This window comes from Lasiosphaeria miniovina (assembly GCF_030549165.1).
Source record: "Lasiosphaeria miniovina strain SMH2392-1A chromosome Unknown B0T26scaffold_7, whole genome shotgun sequence".
NCBI classification, from domain to species: domain Eukaryota; kingdom Fungi; phylum Ascomycota; class Sordariomycetes; order Sordariales; family Lasiosphaeriaceae; genus Lasiosphaeria; species Lasiosphaeria miniovina.
The window spans coordinates 1359291-1381004 of NW_026848226.1; the positions used below are offsets into that span (position 1 = coordinate 1359291).

General features: G+C 53.3%; 7 protein-coding genes across 7 annotated transcripts; 5 read left to right on the forward strand and 2 right to left on the reverse strand.

Annotated features, from left to right (window-relative positions):
* Positions 1-2296: 2296 nt before the first annotated feature.
* Positions 2297-3262, reverse strand: B0T26DRAFT_789088 (uncharacterized protein; the record flags this gene model as incomplete). Its single annotated transcript, XM_060446828.1, has 5 exons — positions 2297-2352; positions 2514-2834; positions 2871-2937; positions 2980-3093; positions 3125-3262. 5 exons carry the CDS (start codon positions 3260-3262, stop codon positions 2297-2299), a joined length of 696 nt encoding a protein of 231 aa, XP_060291377.1.
* A 1411-nt stretch (positions 3263-4673) lies between these two features.
* Positions 4674-5009, forward strand: B0T26DRAFT_612879 (uncharacterized protein; the record flags this gene model as incomplete). The annotated part of the gene is made up of 2 exons (XM_060435925.1): positions 4674-4733; positions 4854-5009. Coding segments are annotated over 2 exons (216 nt in total), but the record flags the coding sequence as incomplete, so codon positions are not given.
* A 366-nt stretch (positions 5010-5375) lies between these two features.
* B0T26DRAFT_755806 (major facilitator superfamily domain-containing protein) lies at positions 5376-6986 on the reverse strand (the record flags this gene model as incomplete). Its single annotated transcript, XM_060446009.1, has 4 exons — positions 5376-5802; positions 5887-6304; positions 6385-6666; positions 6758-6986. The coding sequence occupies 4 exons, from the start codon at positions 6984-6986 to the stop codon at positions 5376-5378; spliced, it is 1356 nt and encodes a 451-aa protein (XP_060291379.1).
* Positions 6987-7399: 413 nt separating this feature from the next.
* Positions 7400-9854, forward strand: B0T26DRAFT_726117 (uncharacterized protein). Its single transcript, XM_060442807.1, has 3 exons — positions 7400-8021; positions 8074-8541; positions 8612-9854. Exons 1-3 carry the CDS (start codon positions 7521-7523, stop codon positions 9725-9727), a joined length of 2085 nt encoding a protein of 694 aa, XP_060291380.1. The 5' UTR covers positions 7400-7520; the 3' UTR covers positions 9728-9854.
* Positions 9855-10896: 1042 nt separating this feature from the next.
* On the forward strand, positions 10897-12834 carry B0T26DRAFT_679994 (uncharacterized protein; the record flags this gene model as incomplete). The annotated part of the gene is made up of 5 exons (XM_060440429.1): positions 10897-10929; positions 10991-11104; positions 11273-11864; positions 11909-12419; positions 12459-12834. 5 exons carry the CDS (start codon positions 10897-10899, stop codon positions 12832-12834), a joined length of 1626 nt encoding a protein of 541 aa, XP_060291381.1.
* A 4117-nt stretch (positions 12835-16951) lies between these two features.
* B0T26DRAFT_656099 (uncharacterized protein) lies at positions 16952-17558 on the forward strand (the record flags this gene model as incomplete). Its single annotated transcript, XM_060438684.1, has 2 exons — positions 16952-17252; positions 17317-17558. Coding segments are annotated over 2 exons (543 nt in total), but the record flags the coding sequence as incomplete, so codon positions are not given.
* Positions 17559-19802: 2244 nt separating this feature from the next.
* B0T26DRAFT_679996 (uncharacterized protein) lies at positions 19803-21034 on the forward strand (the record flags this gene model as incomplete). Its single annotated transcript, XM_060440430.1, has 2 exons — positions 19803-20563; positions 20614-21034. The coding sequence occupies 2 exons, from the start codon at positions 19803-19805 to the stop codon at positions 21032-21034; spliced, it is 1182 nt and encodes a 393-aa protein (XP_060291383.1).
* Positions 21035-21714: the final 680 nt, after the last annotated feature.

The window sequence follows — 21714 nt, forward strand, 5'->3', positions numbered from 1 at the left end:
GCATTCACGGATGCCCTCCGCCCACCCCGGGAGAAATAAAACCCGCAGAATGGTCTCTAAGTCATATTGGTGGCCCAGATTAACGAGTTTCGTTGACCGCTTTGTTGACAACTGTCTATGTCAATCAAGCAAGAAGCCCCGTGGCAAGACTCCGGGACTCTTGAAGCCACTGCCAATACCGTTGAGGGGATGGCGTTCCTTAGCCGTGGACTTCTGTAAGATGCCTGAGGACAAGTACGACAAGAATAACGCCTTCATCTTGATAGACAGGTTCCGTAAGGCAGCTTGGACTATACCCTGCCGGGATTCGGGTACGGCCAAAGATGCGGCCTTGATGTACTACGAAGGGCCGTTCCGTCTAATGGGACTACCAGACGAGGTCGTTAGCGACCGAGGACCCCAAGTTCATCGCGGACTTCACGGACGAGGTTTCTAAGATCCTCGGCGTCAAGTGGAAACTAGCATCTTCAGGGCATTCTCAGACGGCCGGCCAGGTCGAGATCATGAACCAGTACTTGGAGCAGAGACTAAGACCTTTCGTCAACCACCACCAAGACAATTGGTCACGAGCGATCTCGGCTATGGAATTTGCTCAGAATAGTCTGCCACACGCCAGCACCGGACTTGAACCACGCTAGAGAGCTAATTCGCAAAGCCCAACAAATCTAAACTGACTAAGCAAACTGCTATTGGTGAGAGCTGGACTTCGGCGTGGGTGATCGAGTCTTCATCATTAAGAGGAACTGGTCCAGCGACCGACCTGGCGATAAGTTGGATTTCCCCCTGACACGACAGCATTACCGCATTGTGGAGATGGCTGAGCACTCCTACAGACTGGAAGTCCCAGACGACTGGAAGGGTTGTTATAAGCCGAGCCACTGGCCGGAATTTGCACATCCCATTTTTGTACATAATCACCCTTAGTCTAGAAAGAGGCCAATATCGACTCTACATCGGTCAGTTTAGATCTAGTTGTTGCATCCATGTCTGCCATAAGCCATCCAACTGAAATCTGCCTCAGGCCACTTCTGTCCCTTCGCCCATCGGGTCAACATTGTGCAGCACCTACTCGGCCTGCAGGAAGACAGGCCTGTCACGGTGGCCAAGCCGTATCCCAAGGGGGATGAGGATGGATGGCCCGGCTGGGCCTTCCCTTCGTCTGACTAAGAATACCCTGGCGCGACCTTAGAGCCCTTGTTTCACTCCAAGCACCTGCACGAACTCTACTTCCGCGCGGACCCCGAGTACAAGGGACGATATTCGGTGCCCGTGCTTTGGGACACCGAGACTAGCACTATCGTCAACAACGAGTCGGCCGAGCTCATGCGCGATTTGCCCTCTGCCGGCTTCGCGTACGACGTCACGAAGATCGATTTGTACCTAGCAGCCCTGTGCGCCCAGATCAATACCATCACGCCCTGGATGCAGCGCTGCCTAAATTCCGGCGTGTACCGCGCCGGCTTTGCCAAGACGTAGGCCGACTACGACGCGGCGGTGCCGTACGTCTTCGTCGCGCTCAACGCGCTCGAGCGCCTGCTACAAGCACGCGGCGGGCCCTTCCTGCTCGGAGGAGCGCTTACGTGCGCGCCTACGCGACCATCGTGCGCTTCGACGCCGTCTATGTTCAGCACTTCAAGTGAAACCTCGGCACCATCCGTCACGACTACCCTCAGCTGCGCAACTGGCTCGCATATCTGTACAGGGAGCTGCCGGCGTTTCGAGACATGACGGATTTCCGCCATATCAAGGAGAAACTACACGAAATCACACTACGATATCAACCCGCGCGGGATCACGTCCATGGGCCCTTGGCCAGACGTTGAGGTGGATGGCTACGAGGAGGATCTGCCCAATGTCTGCACGAGAGGGGGGGGCGCGTTAGAATGCCACAAGTACTGGAATTGGAGAAGGAACTCGACCTCGGTTTGTGATGTGGCAAGGGACGAGAATTGATTCTCTCCATGTACAATCTCGTCTGATGTGTAGTCTATAGAGTCATGGAGCCCAGGATCAGAGGGGAACTGATGCACGAAAAGTGTAAATAGCTTCATTACGTGAAGCGCTGGTGGGAGCCCCACTAATAGCGTTCGGCGCTAGCATGTGACATAGCGGGGTCTGGGGATTTCCTACCTTAGGGAAATCCGCCGCGCCCACCTAGCCTTAGAAAAAGCATCACCTTTTACACTTTTTTGCTTCCTTCTCGGTTTTACCGCTTCAGGAACCTAGATTCGCTTGACTTGGGTTGGTATTATGATATGTGTCAGTCTTCTGGTCGGACCTTCTAATGACAATGTCGTCAGCAAGACGGTACCGAGACGGCACCATATTTTTTTAGGCGCAACGTGCCACCGACTGTAGCCGCATCCAAGTCTACAGTTTAAAGTAATTAAGATGCGGTCGATTCGACCTGACCCTAGACTACACTTGGCATGCAAGCATTGGCAGCTCCGGGCTACGTGAGTCATTTCCGGGAGCGTACAATATAAACCGAATCTGGGGTACCTTGGTCTCACATCCAATGGGATTGATAACTTGCAGAGCTTCAACAACTTCCCCGGCCTCAGAGTAGTCGTCCTTCCAGCATTTTTCAATAATAATCCCAGCTGCCCCAAGAGACGCGATCTGGGGAAATTGGCCATTTAGATACAGAGAAGGGATCTCCGCGTCAATCAATCCTTCGTAAAGGGGGTGGCCGGTCATGATCTCGTACAACACAGAGCTCAGGGCGAACAGGTCGGTCCGGACGGACAAGATCGGTCCTGGAAACTCATGACTCTCGGTGATGAGTACCAAGAGCGGAGAATCGTCTATTGACGATCCGGCAAAATCAGCGCCTTCGCATTGAGGCCAGCATCCAGGAAGATATGCACAGGTCAAGTCCCCATGAATGACCCTAGAATCATGAACAGATCTGATCGCCTCGGCAACCTGAGCAGCCTAGCGCAGCCGCAGCGCAAAACCGACGGCAGTGTCTCTGACGTGTAATCGAAGGTTCTGTCTCGGAGCATATTCCAGACGAATTCCCGACTCGAAGACGCCGTGGTAAACAAGGAGCCCCGCGTGACCGCCGCGCTGGGCGAAGCGTTCATACACCTCTCGCGCTCTCGCTGCATGCGGAGAAAACACTCCGCGGCTGTCGGGATCGAAGGGGGGCCTTGATGACTATGTCGAAGGCATTATCGAGCACAACCAGGCTGGTTGTTCCCCAGCTGACGAGGTCACGCAGACAAAATCCCGTGGGATATTGGACGTCGTCTGACATTTATATTGGCTACCAGTCGTAGAGATCTAAATGCGGCGCGACGTGAGAAAAAAACTACCCGAATCACACAATTTGAGCAGTCGGCGTCTTGGTTGATTTTGGACGATCGTAGCTTGGTGGCGCTACTAATGATTAGTCGTCGGCGGCTCTGCTCCACCATGCTGTGCAGGCAAGTGGGGGGACAAAATAAACGAGATACCAGCCAAATGAAGGCCAATTGCTACAGGAACTACACCAAATGGAAGCTCATCAATCTACTGAAATATTGCCCTCTAAATCTATGATGTATTGTTTTTTATTGTTTTGGTCTACAGTTGATTGAGAGGTGGCTTCTTGATTGAAGGTATTAAGGTATTTACTGTGGCGGTAACATCCTTAGTGTCTCGTTTATTTTGTCCCCCACTTGGCAGGGTAGGTTAGACCCAGTCAACCGGCATCCGCCTGTCGACACCCGCAAATTCAGTCTCAGAAATTCCAGGGCCAGCTACCCGTGCTCCGCCCCACAGTTCTGGCACTCTCGCCCCCATTCTGGGGGCTCAAGCACCAGCACCGCTGGTGCTCAACAGCAATATAACCAGACAATCAAGGTAACCACTCTTTGAGGGCATCGCCAAAACTCGCTCAATTTGTACCGTAATTGAAGCTTTTGAATAGCTAGAAATAGAAGAACAAATCCAGGAAGACATCGCTTTAATTCGTGTTAATCCGGACTTGAAAATCGCACGTGGTTATTTTGATGGTCTAGCTATATTGCTGTTGAGCACCACCAATGTTGGGGCGTGGCGCGGGTAAATGATTGGTCATGAAATCTTCTGACAGTTTTCCTGCATGCGCCAAAATTTTCAAAGTCATAACACCCAATCAATCTGGAAGGCTCGGTGCGAGGGGCAATCCATTTTGACTCAGCGGCCAGCTGTCCGCCCCCATTTTCCGACATTGGCAGGCCGGAAACAGCAGGCCTGCTCCCACCTACCAGCTACTTATGAGTCTTCTTGGGGGCGCTTGCACCGAACAATCGTCAATTTGAGGTGGTGGCAAGAGTCCATGGGAATTCTGGTGGCCCCTGGCAGTTTTCCAACAGCACTGCAAACAAACTCCTTGGCCAATCGCTTTTCGTAGTTGCGTTCCCCGTGTCAACGATAATTCGCGTCTTCCCGGGCATAGGCCGCTCCTGTGCCTGCAGAAAATCCTCCGTGGTCGGGTAATCTAGGGTGTCACGCACATCCCTTCTCCGGATGTCTGGCGCATCCAGCGGGAGCGGCTTCCGCTCCCATGGGTCGCGATAGATACCGGTACTGCCGATTGGCTCCTCTGGGTCAAAACGCTGCGTGTTGTTCTCGTCACCTCTTCTCGTTCCAATGTCCCGTCCACCGACAGACCCTCCCAGCCACCGCCGGCAGTACATACCCGACTACTAACCCAAATCCGAACAGGGAAAATCGGGCTACGCGGCTTTTTCTTCCAACGCCGCGTACGAGATATCGCTAGCCCGCTCTGCAGCTACGGCAACGAGTCGGAAACGCCCGATCATCTAATCTTACGATGCCCAGAGACAGAGCCGGCCAGGGAGGATCTGAGCAGCAGATTACAGCAACCCATATACCCACGACGGGACATTGCCGCGGCCGAGGACCCGGGCAAGGCGCGGGTTCTATTCAGGTGGTTTCTTAGGCTAAATCGATTACCGGAATATAGGGTAGCCGCACAGCTTTGGAATGAACAGGAAAAAGAAGCGGAAGAGGGCGGCGAGCCCAGAGATGACTAGCCCGGTTGGTGAGAACCCGAGTGAGTAACGAGGAACCTTGGATTTCTTTACTATACGCAGCGTACGGGTTTGTCGCCTACGAGGTTTTTACCGTGCGAAAGTAGACTCGCAGAGGGACTGCATGCCTAGGTAGGTAGGTAGTACAGTGTAAGATCAATAATATCAAATACACAAGCGAACTAGGATTTCGTTACGGCAGGTCCCTCTTCGATTGTCTCAAAGGCACCGGCATTGGCATTGCATCCATCGCTATTGCGACGGATCAATACATCGGATCATCCCCCCAGCCTTCTCGAGGCGCCCCTGTGATTTAATGTGTGTAGAGTGGCAAATATTCATCACCTCAACTCAAAACACCACCCAAAACTTCTTAGTATAGAGGACCCTGCCATACAGAACAATGGCCGATCCAGCGAGGCACATGACACCCCCGAAAATCTTCACGTGAAGCCAGCCATCCGCCGAATTCTGCAGAATTTGTCCGCCGATAGGCGCCATGGTGAGGGCGGGAAGCGAGATGAAGAGCATGACGACGCCCATCCGGTAACCGATCTCGGGCACGGGGGATACTGACGCCGGCAGGGTTGCGAAAAGCCCGATGAAGGCACCTGATACGAAGCCGTACATGACGGCGAAGCCGATGACGGCGGACTCATAGGTAGCCGGGATCCATAGAGCCAGCTCGGTGATTCCCGAGAGCGCACAGGCGATGATAAACACATTCCATCGACCAGCGAAGTCGGCCCAGTATCCTGCGCCCAGACGGCCGAAAAGACTTGATGAAAGTGGCCATCCGTCAGCAATCCCAGCGTTCCATGTGGGGAGGGGTGCGGTGGCTTCTAGCTTGATGCGAACGTACCTCGCGGCATTGAAGATGGACACCAAGTAGAGTGACATATCTGCCGGCACATGGGCCTCCAAAAAACCCTGCAAGGCCAAGTAGTTGACCGGGATGAATATGCCGTACGTCAAGACGGAGATTCCCAGCACCATTGTGAGGAACGGCAACTCCTTGAAGGGAGCAGCCAGGGCTCCGGCCGGCATTCTCTTGGGCACTAGCTTAGATCTCGGCCGGATGGTGAGTATGGCAACGATTTGTAAGGCCAAGACGAGAAAGGCGGCTATCCGTATAGCCCAGGGATACCCAGTGCTCGGATTCTGGACCAATCGATTGAGCATGATGGGGAAGATGACGCCACCTACGGACGAGCCTGTCACCATAATGCCCATCGCGACACCCCGCTTCTGAGAAAACCAGGTTGAAATGCACGCGAGCGCTTCGCAGCATCGGACTTGGTCAGTATGGACGACCGGGTAACAAGGCGGCGCCTTGGGTAAGGAATGGATGAAGACTTACCAGGTGGGTATAAGAAGGCAAGGCCGACAGCACTACAGACGCCCTGGGACAGAAGGAACTGGTAGTACGTCGTTGCCAGGGAAGCCATCATCAGCCCAAAAACATGGAAAAATGTGCCGACAATGATGAGCGGTCTCGGTCCATATTTGTCAAACAAGATGCCGACAACAGGCCCCAGGAAAAAAAGGAAAAAGAGCTCAAGCGACGGGATCCAGGAAATGGTGCTGCTGTCGTAGTCCTCGAGGGGCCCATTTTCGTAATACTGCTGAAAGACGCCCACGCCTAACAAAGGAGCCTTGTGGTTAGGTTGTCTGTTCATGACATGCAGTTTCGAATTCCCCGAGGGAGAACATCAGCATTCGGGATGGCTTACTGTTCATCCAGCCCATGCTGTTGAAGGAGCAGCACCACCCACCGAGAACGACGAGCCAGGCTGCGGCGCCGCCATCAGGGGGAGTATCGTCTTCCAGCTGTGCGTCTTCCAGCTGTGCGTCTTCGTCTGACTTGTTGCCGGGTCCATGAGACACCTGCGATTCGTCCGGTGACCGCTGAACCTCGCCACCGACATCGTTGCCAGTTGGCGCAGCTTTCTCGAAAGACATCTTCCGTTTATGCAGGGCACTCAAGTGAATGACAAAGGCGTAATGTTCACTGTGCTAGCCAGGGGCAAGGAACCGGGAAAGCTAACGGGCAAGTCTTAACAATTCGGACAGTAACGACGTCGACTGGTTCCTGGGAATACAGCAAAGTAGGAGCCGGATAACGGCACTTTGAAAGAGAAAACGCTGGGTTAAGAACACGATGCAGGGCGTGGAGCAGTCAGATCTATCTAAACAAACTACCGAGAGCTTGGCGAACTTCGCGACGGGATCCGTCAAAAGGCCGGCTCCAAAATCCATCGATGCGTTGCCTGCACCTCCTATTGGCTGGCCAGCTTACCATGGGGGTCGACGTCGGTCGTAAAACAGCAGAAGCAAAACCCGACTCCGCACGGCTGACTAAAGCTCCCGGGTTTAAAAACGCGCCATCGTCGACCGAACAGATCCGGCCAGTCTCATCACATCTTCGATTCGGGGATACAGCTGTCGAAGCGTAAAAGACAGCTCCGCAAATATTTTCCAAGGGGCCCGCAGAATATGGAGCCCGAACCGAAAGACACCGGGGCCGACGGGAATCCGGGTCGCGAGCAAGAGTCAAACCAGGAAGAGAAGCAAGAGGCGGCCTCGGTGACCGGACAATCCGAGGCTGATCGCTGGGTTCCTCGTTCCTGTCACGCTTGTAATAGCAAAAGGATCAAGTGCGACAAGAAGGACCCATGCTCCGCCTGTACGCGAGCTGGGAGGCCTTGCGCCTTCCCCTCTCCCGGCCCGCGGAAACGACGGACGAGGAAAGCCATCATGGCGGATATGGCTTCTCGGATCTCCAGCTTGGAGAAATCCCTGACAAAAGCAAGAGATGAAGCGGCTGCTGCGAGGAACCCATTGGGCAACACGGACAAAGAGACGACGTCGACTCAACTGAGAACAGCTTCGCCGGAAGGCACTGCAGGCGGGTTGGCGGGAGCGGACGTCCTTGTCCACAATGGATCTTCGAGCGAGTATTTCAACGAAGTCATATTTTCCAAATTCATTCAAGAAGTACGTGTATTCCTTTCTTTCTATCGGCTTCTAACGCTAAAGACTGGCGCAGGAGTGCAACTTTGAGCCTGCCCCAACGCCTCCGACGACCACGTCCCTCTGCGCCGCCGCATGCTCTCCTTTCAACGCCCTGGGTATTCTCTCCTCACCCTCATTGGCCATGGTTCCCAGCAGCCTTCATCCAAAACAAACTATCGCTGTAAAATTATGGAACATCTACGTCGACAACGTAGAGAGCTGCGCCGGGCTGAAGCTCTTACATATCCCAACGGACCAGGCTCGAGTGTATTCTGTGATCGACAACCCAACCGCTGTGTCCTTAGACAACCTCGCGCTCTGCTTTGCCATCTACTACGCATCGGCCATCTCCCTGGACAACTTACAAGCCCAGGTGATTCTAGGAGAAGACAAGCTCAGCAGTCTGCTGCGTTTCAAGACTGGGCTAGAGCAAGCCTTGGCCCACGGGGACTTTCTCGACTGCCCAACATTGACGGGACTCCATGCTTTGGCGGTGTATCTGGTATGGCCCTTCCAATCGTCTCATTGCCCTCATGGCCGCTGCTCTGCTATTTCATCCTGACGGTCCGTAGTCGGCGCTCCGCGTACACAATCGAGGGAAGGGGGTGTGGATCTTGAATGGCTTGGCCGTTCGTATCGCGCAAGCATTGGGTCTTCATCGCGACGGCGAACGGCTCGGGCTCTCTCCCTTTCAGTCCGAAATGCGCCGCCGTCTCTGGTGGCACCTCCTTACGCGCAAGCGTCGCGGAGGCGAGGACCACGGCCTGGAGATTACGGACAGCATGCTTCTAGTCTCCGACGTACGTCTGCCAGCCAATGTGGACGACGCGGATCTTTACCCAGACATGGAGCGACTCCCAGAGCCGAGAAAGTGCTGGACCCCCATGACTTTTTCTCTCATCACTATCGAGCTTTCAAAAGCTATGCAGCAGCTCGACGACATGATCGCATCCTCCTCCTCTTCTAAAGTCCCTCGTGAAGAGGCGAGACTGCGGGTTATGGAAGAGGCGAGGGCACGAATTGAAAAGTGGCTAGAGTACTGCAACCCTGTGATTCCTCAACAACGCATCACCATCTGCTGCTCTCGCTTCCTCCTCCAGAAGCTCAACTTCATCACAAGACTCCGCTGGTCGTTGCTGCAGCGTTCCGGCCCGCAGGGCGGCTTCTTCACAGAGGAGAACCTAGACGAGGCACTGCAGATCTTAAATCTCAAGCTGCACAGCGAGGATGGGCTTCTAGCGCAGTTCGCCTGGGTTCGGAAAGCATATCCTCAATACCACATCGCCATGTATGTTCTGTGGCACCTATGCACCCAGCCCAAAGGCCCTAACATCGACAGCGCCTGGGAAGCGATAGAGAAATTGTTCGCCCAGGAACTATGCGACGAGTCTCCGACGGATCATGGATCAAAGTGGGCCGTCATGGCGGCTCTCAAGGCCAAGGCTCTTTCGGCGAGAGAAAGGGCACGAAGGAGTGACCAAGAGGGCGGAGCAGCTCCCATTGTGTGCTGCGACTCGCTCTCGGCGTCTAGCCTCAGCTTGTCGGACGGCAATGCACCCTGGGCATCCTTGCCTGGAGATATGCCTGGAAGCCAACTTGATCTTGGTAGTGGGGAGTGTGACTGGGCCGACTGGGAGATGCTAACCCATATGTTACAGTCTAATAGTACCAGTGGATTTGAGCAGTAAAATTGCGAGTCAAAGAAGGGGCCAACCAATTGGACGGTGGCGACTGCTTCGAATAAGCTTGTTCAATTAGCATACGTTAGATAGAAGCTAAGTAGATTGCTAAATAGATAATGTCCCTAACACTATAGCTACGAGGCACTTAGTGCAGTAAGCGTAAGTATCTGCTTGGCATCTGCTTAATAGATACGGATAGATTATTGTCGGTTGTCTTATTAAGTCATAATTTTCGGCGCATATACTTGGCATAACTGTGCTTAAATGCTCGGATAGATAAGAGATTGGGGTAATCTACTATAGTCATGGGATGGCTCTACGTCATCAGCAGATTGAGAGGTCAGGTCAGGAATTAAAGTGACTGAGTAGGATTGTCTGTCTATGTGTATCCGTCTGTGTCTGAAAGAGTTACTGTTCTTCTGTATGGAAATTGTAATGACATCATCACGTCTGCTGCCCTGCTCTCTACACGGTTAGAGTTGGAGACACAAGGCTTTCTTTGGGTGCTTGTCCCGCCGATAATTGCTGCAGGTCCCAATGAACAGACGAACACGATACCGACACATCTTTAAGGTGACGAAATACGTCAAGCCTACACAGCCAGGCCAAAGCTTCGACTAGCCTGCGACAAATGGGACGTAAGCCGAGCCCCCCGCCTTGGGGTGCAGATCGCAGCTGCCTGCCACATTGCTGGCCACTGTAAAGCAGACTGTTATCACCCTTGGTGCCTTGACATTTAACTCACCCTCTGTCTCGAAGTCCGGTGCATGGGAACATTCGGTGAAGAAGTTGTGCCTCGTGGGATTTAGGAGGTGCTGTTTTCTGGCGGAATGGGAGCCGAAGCGTTTCCGACATTGCGATACGTCATAGGCGTGCGATACGTCATAGGCGTGCTGCTGCGAAATCCGGAGATGCTGCTGCCGCGACCCCGTAGTCGGAAAGTACCGATTACATGGCTTACAATATTCCATGTTGGAAGCCGATCTAGTCCTTGGCTACCAGGGACCAAGTGCATACAGTGTTGTAGGTGTTTCTGAGCCCGGTCACCGAGATGACGACCAATCGAGACGGAATCATCCAGGTCATCCGGAACATGAAGTGGTATTAGAGCTTGTCGAAACTCCTTCTCGGCGTGATCTCCAGCGATGACTAGTCCGATTACGGCGATCTCGACGATGGCTCTGGCAGTGTTGCTAGTGTCGGTGTCGGTATGTGCTTTAACCCTTCATATCCGCCGCCTCGTTAAGCTAACGCATCTGAGTAGCCGAGGTCAATACCGTATCTTCCGTTGGCGAGGGCGGCACAAGGGAGCTGCCAGCTGTCGAAGTAGCCGAGCCGGTCGATGAGTCTGTATCGAGCCCACAACAGAAGACGGATGGCCCGGTGCGCTTCACAGCGCCGGCGTCTGCCCCGTCCATCGATGACTAGGCAGATCTCGGTGTGGAGACCCAATCAGACCAAGAGGAGGAGATACATGATCCGGGGCCTTCTCCGATACCGCCGTCTGCCCTGGCATTGTCGCGACAATAACTAGCATCTGAAGCCCTACAGGCGGAGCCGAACCGGTCGGTGTCTCCCGGTAATGCCTCGGAGGCTGGGCAGGAATCCGATCTCGAGGACGCCTCCTACGGTAACGCCAAGTGTCAAGAAAGCGCGTCATGCCATGATTTGGCCAGTGAAGGCAACGGCCATGACGATATCGAGCCGCCTCAGGCCAAGTCGAAGTCGAGTCGAAAGAGAACTACGCGTCGTTGCGGGATCCGTCGATCCCACGACATATCCCTTGATATTGATGAAGAAGACGGCATTGAAGCTAGACAGCAAACCGAGGGCCAAGGCAAGTCTCAACATCTAGGCCGACGTCAGCACGACAGTGCGGAGGTCGACGATGACGGCATGTCTCATCCTGCTGAAGACAGTGCAGGAGAGCAGGCCGAGGAAGACGACGATACCATTCGTCCATCACCACGCAAGCGGCGCAAGGCGGATTCCCCTACTCGTTCGGCCCTTCCCCGGTCGACCATCGGACTGCATATTCGTTCAGATGATGACGTCCCCCCGCTCGGAGAAGCCCGAACATCACCTCCAGGCGAAGTCGGAGGGCGGATGGTATTGGACGCTCCGCAGCGCCGCCGTCTACACCGTCAGCCGCGCCGAGGATTGAGGTGCAACCTGCCCATGATCTAGGCCGTCTTTCCAGACCTTTCTATCTGCGGCACCGCACCGACAACCATCGAGAAAGTGCATCCTACCATGAGGTGTCGAACGGAGACGATGGCAATGATGACGATGAACCGTCTCGGACTAAGCCTAAGTCCGGTCAGAGGAAAGCCGCGGTTCATTCCGGGACCCGTCCATCCCGCGAGGTATCCAACATCGACTCTGACGAGATCAACGCTGAAGCCGTGCGGCGAACCGACGGCCAAGACAAGTCTCGATATCGTCTGGGCCGTCGTCGGTCTAATAGGGCGGAAGTCGATGACGAGGATTCCTTCCATCCTTCTGGAGACAGTGACGGAGGGCAGGACGAGGAAGACGGTGACACCTGCCCACCGCCGTATAAGCGTCATAAACTGCGCTCCCGTACCCGTTCGACCCTTGCTAGAGCGGCCGCCAGAGGGCAGATTCGCTCAGATGGAGGCCTCTCTCGGGCCCGACAAGGCAAGACATCATCCCTAGGTCCGAGGCACTCGATTCGGTAGGGCATCCCCAGCCCGTCATCCTCCCAATGCTCTAGCGGTGAAGAAGGGGATCAGTACGTTCCGACGGCCAAGTTCGAGGAATGGCCTCTTCAGAATGCAGCTCTCAAACGCGCAGTGGTAAAGGGCATGCCGACTTTCCAACTACAGTTCACTTGGGGCTCTTACGCGGAACACGAGGACAAGGGGCATGCAACTAGAAACCCGCAACACAAGTTGCCGGCCGAGAGCCACCTTCATAGGAAGCGGAGTTATGGATCGAGACTTAGCTTCACGCCTGAAGAGGATGGCCTTCTTGTCGACCTGAAGAAGCAGAAGCTGTCGTGTGGAAGGAAATCCATCAGCAGTTCTCGGACGCCGTTCTACGGCAAAGCAGGGCTGTGGGGACTCTACAGGCGCGCTGCACCAAGCTAAAGGCCGGACAGGCTGGCTAAGGTTGGCACTTGCGGCCGACCTCGCGGGACTAGTGTCTCGTTAGGTGTCGCGCAGGTTCATTGGTCTTCCGCCTGACAGTCTGCGCACCTCAGGAACCCTTGACCGGGACAGAGCGTCCAGCCGCCGAGCCGAGTATTTTACCCCCCTTCTGCCCTCTCTCTTCCCCTCCTCCTCGTTCGTCCTCTTTCATCCATCGATCCTCGATAAGCCCACTACGCGACACAGCACGCTCAACAACCGATATATGACCCACCCTACAAAGGGGATACAATCGCCATGGCCTCCGAAGCTTTGCCATACTTTCAGCTTGACAGTGTCGACCTCAGGCGCGTGTGGCTTCAGGTCCTCATCGAGAACGGCCAACGACCCCTGGCTCATCCCTGAGCACCTCATCGCCCTCATGGCCCTTATTTACTATGTATGTATTGTAGGGATTGCAGAACCTTCGACCGGACGCAAGCACTCCCAGCCAGAGTGGGCGAAATATTATCGCTGGGGCAACGATAAATATCGCTTATCGCCGATAATCGTGCGATATCGTCGATAAATATCAATAACATTGATAATGCTTAGTCAGCTATCAGTCTATCTCCGCCTCAACCTCCACAAATTGTTCTCGAATACATCCTAGCTCTCCCGTAAGCCCTGACCTAATCCAATGCTTCAAGCATTCAAGCATTTCAACTGTACTTTCTTCTAGTCGCATTCTTTCCCACGTTATCGTACGACGAGCCCCAGAAAAGACCCTTTCCGGCTCAGCACTCATTGCCGGGATTGATAGGATGTTGATTGCCAATTGAGATAGCTTCGGCCAGCGTCTTCGTTGCTCTGCACGGAGACACCAAGAGAGAGATGATCCTTCGATTTGACGAGGTGGCTCTGACAAGTACTCTTCAAGTTCATCTTTGCTTGGTGGCCTTGGAAAGTTCTCAAGACCTCGCATTAAGGTATCCAAATCATCATTCGGGTTTGGATTCTGATCTTGGCTCCTCTCCTTCTCAATCAGAAGAACTGCCTGTAGTTTATTTCCTGTTCCTTTGAAGTTGATCCAGAGCGTTTTGACCGCTTGGATTGCTGGGCTTGACCCATTTTTTCTCCCAATTATACTTGAGATATTCAGTCTTCCTCGAAGGATGGAAAAGAATCGCAGCAGCATAATACGGACTATCTTCCGTTTTGGCATAGTATTTGTCGAAAGTCTGCCAGCTCTTTTGGATTCGTTGAGAGATAAAGGGGTTGGATTTGAAGGTTTCCTGGCTCCTCTTATAATGCTGAACCAACGCATCCATAACAAGAAAAACTCGGTCAATTGTTGCTTGATCTCCCTCAGTAGTTTTTGTTGCTGAATAAAACGGCTTAAGGAAGGATTGGATGAATCGAATAATCTCCCAATCTTGCGGAGAAAGAAAGTCAGACTTCAGCTCTTCGTACCAAGCTTTCGAATAGGTATCAAGGGCTGATTCCTTTTCTAGTGCAACTCTTAACATCTCGTACGAGCTATTCCACCTTGTGCTATTATCGAGAGGAATATTCCGGCCGGCAAGAGTTTTAAACTGATTCGTACGAGAGACTGAACCACGGATGTGGATGACGATATTATGAAGCTTTCCAAGGGGGCCGATATTGCGAAAGAAGCCCGATTCGAAATCTTCTTCTTCTTCATCCTTTTGGAAAAGAAAAGCTTGGACTGCCAGGTTGATAATATGCCCCGTACATCTGATTCGATTCTCTGACGCCTTCCATTAGAGGCCTTCTTCTTCAAACTTCGAATCGAGAAGTAAACAAAGTTTGTCATTGGAGGTAGCATTATCACTGATAAATGCCCCAATCTTGTGATAGATTCCGAAATCCTGGAGAGTTTTGAAGAGAATATCGTGCTGGACCTCAGAGTGGTGTGAAGGAATAGAAGATAGAGCGATTAGGGCCTTAACTAATTCCTCAGTTTCTGTTGGAATTTGTCAAGCAGAAGGGCCTCGAAGGTTCTAGATAGAGACTTTGCCACCAACTCCGCCACCACAATAGTAGTATAAGAACGGGCTTTCTGGCACTACCAGAAAGCTAGAGAGAAGAACAGACATCTACAATCCATCACTTGAACCACCAGTTTTCGGCGTGCAGCCACGCCCTGTTGAGTCCAGTACCGGTACCCTGGTGAACCCAACAGTTTCGAAATCCACAAATTGAGCACAAATCCCTAGGAATAGCTTGTGATTGTCACGGCCGGCTTGGAATGAGGGCGGAACTCCTCTATTGGGCGCTATAGACGAAGATTCTAAACTAAAGGGAAAAGGGAAAAGAAGCTCAAAAGCCTCCCCTCGCGAGATTCTTCCAGGGCGTCTCAAGGTGGGGCTCTGGCCGAGCTTCCATTAGTCAGTTGGGTGGATCCCTCTGGCTGGTCGGGTGGATCCACCCGGCTGGCGTCTGATTAGTCAGAGCGTCTGGGAGGCCTGGAGGACCAGGCCTTCACAGTTAACCTGTAGCTGAGTCCTATATGTCACGGCCTAGCTAATGTAGATGGCGGAACTCATCTATTAGGCGCTATCGACGAAGATTCTACTCTGAGGAGAGAAAAAGAGAAAGGGAAGAAAAGAGAACTGAGAGTATACAATTGTAGAATGTGTCCTCGCACGGGTATTCGGCCACACATTTGGTAGGGACCCTTGCCCCTCCAGTAGTTAGCTAGCCAATGCACTTTTTCCACACATTGCCTCGCCCACAGTTTGCGGAGGGCGCAGGAGCCGCGCAGCCGCGATCTACGAGCCAAGTCAATACACTCCACGAAAAACCTCGTATTTCAACAGAGTCAATCTCGCAATAAATAAGCGAGAGTGGCCAGTGCTAAAGCACTGGCCATCGCACCGGCTATAATAACAAAGGCTCTCGCTTTGCAAGATAGAAAACAATCAAGCACTTTGCTAGCTTACCCTTCGCAGGTGCCGAGTGGTTGACTAAGGCTGGCCTGTGGGGTGTGTTCGAGGGCACACGCCTTTACAAGGGCTGGTTCACAGGTAGTGACGGCGACATGATTTATACCATTGCGCTGACTGCTGCGTCAGGAGCGATGTCCAGTGGGGGTGAAAGTATGACGAGCGAAGAGCAATGGAAAAATAGGAATATTCGCGGCGGCGAGTCACCACTGGACTCCCTTGGAGGGGATACTCCTGTCGACAAGTAGTGGATGGGGGTTAGGAGATAACAATTCCAAATAATGAGACGGCCATACTCGTGTAGCTAATAGGCATTCAACAATTCGCAATAGCCCGGACACTCCTCTTCATCTTCTTCTGACGTTGGTTGTGGTTTTGCGTCGGCGCACTCTCGAGGCCTACAACGACCAATAAATTATAATCATTCCGCAACCGAGGACATTGACGGCGAAGAATGACGGGCGGTGTACAGATGACCTGGAATATTTGAATGCCTGGTTATGAGCCTGGATTGGAGCTCAAATTAGCTACTCCTTTTGTTAACACTCATCTTGCACGCGTAAACTTCCTTGTGACGGCTGAACTGGAAGGCGATATTATTAGGCAGAGCAGGCTTCCCACCTCTGCTTGTTATACTAACAATGTCGAGGAATAGAGTTTCTGGCCAGCAAGAGTCATTCTTTTAGTTACGTGGTCAGACCGACGTCGGCGTTCGGCGTCGAACTTTGTTGCTGGCGTGATTCACGCCGCGTAGATGCCATCGCAAAGATCGAAGCCAGGTTGTGACAAGTTAGCACATGTGATCGAAGTCGGAAAAGACAACCAAAGTTACTCCTTTTAACAGCTCTCAATCAACGCGCGCAGCCGCAGAGCCCAAGATACAACTAGAGCGGGTCGGTAGTGGCTGGAGGAGCCGCGGGATTATGGCAGTGCAACCCCGTGGTCTAGGTCAAGGGCGCATCGAGAGGAGCGCCAGGCCTGGCAGAACGCAACGCCAAGCCGGGGGGCTGGGATCCTCCAAGCTTCTCCTTATGGAGTCAAGGCAACCAAGGATCGCTGCCTAGACTACTGTCTACGTTAGCTTTACTTCGCGTTAGTCAAGTGGTAACTTAAGATCAACGAATTGCAAATGTCACTTCTTAGACGCAAAGAACAATAAGATTTTGTTTGCAGAAAATATGTCTGATGATTTTGAGATAGTTGACTACGCCGAGACGACGCTGAGCGCCGCTGAGGTCCGCGAGTGGCTGCAGCCTACCGACTTCAACGCCGAGTCGGGCGAGTTCCGCCGCCATCTGTCCTTGCCGGTTCCCGACACAGGACTCTGGATCTGCGATACGCAAGAATATCGGGCATGGCATGATTCCGACAACCATGGAAGCCTTTGGATCAAAGGTATTCCCGGCGCTGGCAAAGTCGGTCATCGCCGCATCACTTGTCCGCCACCTCAGCACCACGGAGCAGTGCCCCGTGCTCTTCTTCTTCTTTCGTAACATTTTCACGTCCAACTTCTCATCGGGTGCCCTCATCCGAGACTGGCATGTCCAGCTGCTACCCCATTCCCCCAAACTGCAGTTCATCTTGCATGCCCGACCAGAAAAGAGGGCTAAGTTGGCAGAGACTTCCGAACATGACCTCTTCCAAGACTTCCTCGACCAGCTGAACCGCTTGGCGACGTACCGACCTGCCTTACTAAAGCTGCTCATGACGAGCAGGCCAAAACGCCATCTCCAGAGCGCTCTGCGAGATTCCTCCATCGTGCATATTAGCCTCTAGTAGCAACTTGTTAATATCAATATCCATTCGTATTTGCGCCACCGTTTAGCCAATACTTCGCTCGCCCAGCTTTCTCAAGACGAGAATGTCTGGAGGCAGGTCATTGATATGGTTGCGACAAGGCCAAGTGGTCTCTTCCTCTACGCAAAGCTCACCATGAACCAAGTTGAAAGCGCTCTTGCCAATAGCGCCTCTCGAATCGATATCAAGGTACTCGGGGCATCCGCAGCTCAGAGTACCGGGCGGTCTGAAGGCTCTGGTTTCAAGCTGCTGTGGCTCCCTTGTTGAATTACTCGAGGATAAGACTTTGCAAGTGATACACTACTCCTTCGCCGAATTTCTTCGCAGCGACACTCGCAACACACCACAAGCTACCGATGGGGCCCCCGCCTTTCCTATAATTAGCTCAGATCTAGCACACAAGCACATGGCTTGCCTTCGATACCTCCAGGCTGGCTCGCTGCTAACTCTTCAACTACCGTGATGCCCGCCTCCTGCACCCATTTTTCGCATACGCCGTCGAAAACTGGACGTACCACGCCAGTCACTACGACGTGCACGATGAAGAGTTCTTCGCGACCGTTGCGTCATTTTCCAAGCCGGGAAGCCTTGCTTTCTTGAGGTGGCTTGTGCTCCAATGGGGAGCCACGTCGGCAGGCAGAGAGTCCACTGAAGGCATCCCAAGAGCCATACACATTGCCGCCTTCGCCGGCCTGTCCAAGTTCATGCTAGCCTTGTTGACTCAAGACCATGCTTGCATCTCGTCTCCCGATGCCTAGGGACGCACTCCAATACACCGGGCAGTAGCAAACGGCCACGCTAAAACTGCCTTGCTGCTTGGCAGCAACCCAAATCCCGCACGCATGTAGACTGAAGCCGATACACCTAGCAGCGCGGAAGAACCATGCACCCGTCGTCACTGTCCTTCTCGAGGCTGGTGTTGAGCCGGACACTATCAAGACGAAGGAAAACCACGCGGGTTACCTCTTGGGAGGTGAGACTATTACCACAGGGCAATGTGCCATTTTTTACGCTAGCACAGGCGGCCACACAGAGACCATAAAGGCAATGATCCCGTGCTTGACGCCGGGTTAGCTCGCCGTTTAGGGTCAAGAGAATCTTCGACGGCCTCTCGAACAACGAAATCGTTAGATGTGGTATCCGGAAGCACTCGATGAGGTTAATGACAAACTTTCCGAGCGGCTGTCACGATACAGAGGGCGGAAAACGAAGTAGTCAACTGTCGAGAAATGTGGGGTGGAAATGGCCTTATGCAAGCCAACCCAATAAATCGGACCCGTTCCAACGCCTGGAATGATTCAAATAGAAGGCCAATTAAAGAGAGGTGACCTCAACAAAGCAACCAAATCTCCGGATATATAAAGGTCACTCACACCTCGATGTCTTTCTAGAGAGCAGACAATTCCACACATTGGTAGCCATGCCTACCTTTCTTGCACTGGCCAACTGCTAGCTTCTAACTTGGTGTCGTGTTTTGGGAGCTTCGGAAGTAGTACATTCCAAGGTGGGAAGAATGCCCTTAATTCTACAGTGGAAGTGACTGAAAGAGCCAGTATTTAAGCTCTAGGATTACCGCACCCATTGGCATTCTCTTTCCAAAGAGGCATGCCACCGCAAAACACCACCCATCCTTGGCACTCTCTTTCTAAGGAGGTATCCGCTGACAAATGCCGATCCTCCCTGGCATTCCCTTTCCAAGGGGGCATTCCGCTGACACATGCCAATCCTCCCTGACATTCCCTTTCCAAGCGGGTATCCGTTCAGGGAGATGCGATCAGTTACACGTGCCCTGTGCGCATACTGGTGGTTCTTGGCTCGTAGGGTGAGCTTGGTGGGTAGAGCGCCCCCGCGTATGTCGCTTACGAGGTGGGGCATGCCATGGAGCGACTTGGAGACCCCGCAGTCACGTGACAAGCAGGTCCTGGCAGTAGCGCATGCAGGGCAACCTTCTGGGCCTCCCGTCCCCAGGACTTACCCCAAGACTTTACACACAATCAGACTGTCGCATTGAACCAATTTTGGGCCTACTTTGGGGCCAGCTTTCCAACACGCCGCTTTAGCTTGCATTCTTTACTCCATCCTGGGAAGTCACGAGACCTCGAAGCAGGCCGCCTCCATTCCTCTCAGCGACAAGAGGAGTGCTTCGTCCCTTCCTCCTCAGCATCACCACTGCCCCCAAGTCTGCATCGGCTTCCTGTGAACCCCCCCCCCCCCGAGGCAATCATGGAGGCAAAGGTTCGCTCGTTCAACAACCTCCCAAGGTCGAAGAAGGTACCCAGCGGCTTGCTGCCCAACCACTGGGTTTTTGGCGTCTGCCATGTCGACATGCATCCACCCGGCGACCTTGTTCTAGCCATCAACCCACAGAGTGAGTATCTTAATCAGGCCGGACCGGCTCAGATCCTTTCATTGCCAACGACACGCGAGAAAGCCGAAGCCACCATCCCCTACCTTCTGGATGCCTTCGCCAACCCCACGGCCATCGACCCTTCGAATCCAACCTTCGCACCTTGGACCTGGTCCACCCTGGATCCCGACATGGCACAGGCGATCGAGGACGGCCTCAAAAGGCACGACGTGAAGCCCGCGCTTTGCAAAGTGGGTGTTTGCACCGCTGAAGAGCGGGACATCTTGGAGACGGCCCGAGCCAGGCTCCTCAGCACGTTGACTGGGGTTTTGGAGGATATCGAGCCAGACGCAGTTAGTCTAGGCGATTCCGCGAAGTGCCATGGCTGCGGTATGAGCCGCGAGTGCTTCTTCCAGCCGCTCAAGAGGTGTGCGCGATGCGGCGAGGCCTTTTATCACTCGAGGGAGTGTCAGAAGAAGCACTGGAAGCACCATAAGCCAATGTGCTGCACACCTGGTGCCTCCCCTAGCCTCAATGCTCATAACTACTACAACACGAAGGCGCCTACCGACCCGGAGGCTCAGGCTTTGATGAGCGCGCTTCGCCTTGAGGGGCATCCAAACCGTGGAGGAACAGCGTGAGCCTCCCCCTCCTAGATGGAAACATGGTAGCTGACACAGTCTCTAGCCTACCTCTACATCGCCTAATTCTCACCGGCCAAGACACGCCGGAGAAAATGCGGCTACTATTTGGCCCACAATATGAAAGCACCCTCACGGAGGATCATGAAAATGCCCGTGTCGGATACCTACTCGACCCACCCCCTGGTTCTCCATGGCATGTTCTGAACGCCTTTATGAATGATCCTTCCCTTGTTCGATCTCTGCGGCCAGCAACCGAGGCCGAGAAGCAGAAAGTCGAGGAAGTCAGAGAGATACAAGCTTTGATCCGACTGAGAGTGGGCGCTGGAAAATCCCCTTCTTCAGCGGACATGCAGGCCATCCTGAAGACCTTTGGACCGAACTGGTCTACAAAGTTGCCGACCTACACTCTGGCGGCGAATACCATGGACCAAGGCGTTCCGGCTGGTGGATACCGTAGTTTCTAGCAGACTACTTCTACTTGTCGATGGTGTTATGACGGGGTTAGAGGCTGGCGTTGCCGCCTCGTTTCGCAGCGGCCCGCTTGTCTTGACCGCGGGGTCGTGACACAGGTGTATCTATCTTCGCATCAAAATTCTCAGCCAACTCCTAGCACGAGACCATGGAGGCTTTTCCAGTGATGAATGTACTCCTAAGTTGAAGGTAAAACACTAAAAATCTCAACAATATGGTATGGCATACATAGTACAGCGTTGATGCCAACTACGAAAATCCTCTGTTCCTCTGTCATCGCGGCCTTCTGAGGCGAGTTGAGCATAGAGCTGTTGTCAAGCTCCTCCCGCAGCAGGATCTTACCGTATTAAGAGGAACCCAGAGATTGACGCGGGGGACCTAATGAGCTTTGGGCTGATGAAGACATCTGTCGTGTTTGGGAGCTTCGGAAGTAGAACATTCCAAGGTGGAAGTGGCTGTAGGTATCCTCTGGATAGCTGGCCCCTTTACACTCCCTTTCCTAGGGGTTCCGCTACTGCAAAATGCCGATGGAATGCGCGCTCCCTGCGCGCGGGCCACGTGGCTGCGTGTGCCGCACCACCTGGAGCGACATGGTCGCTCCAGAAAACACCACAACATCCTATAATAGAACAGCCATGGAGAACTTCAGGAACCCGCGTAATTCCCGTCCTCG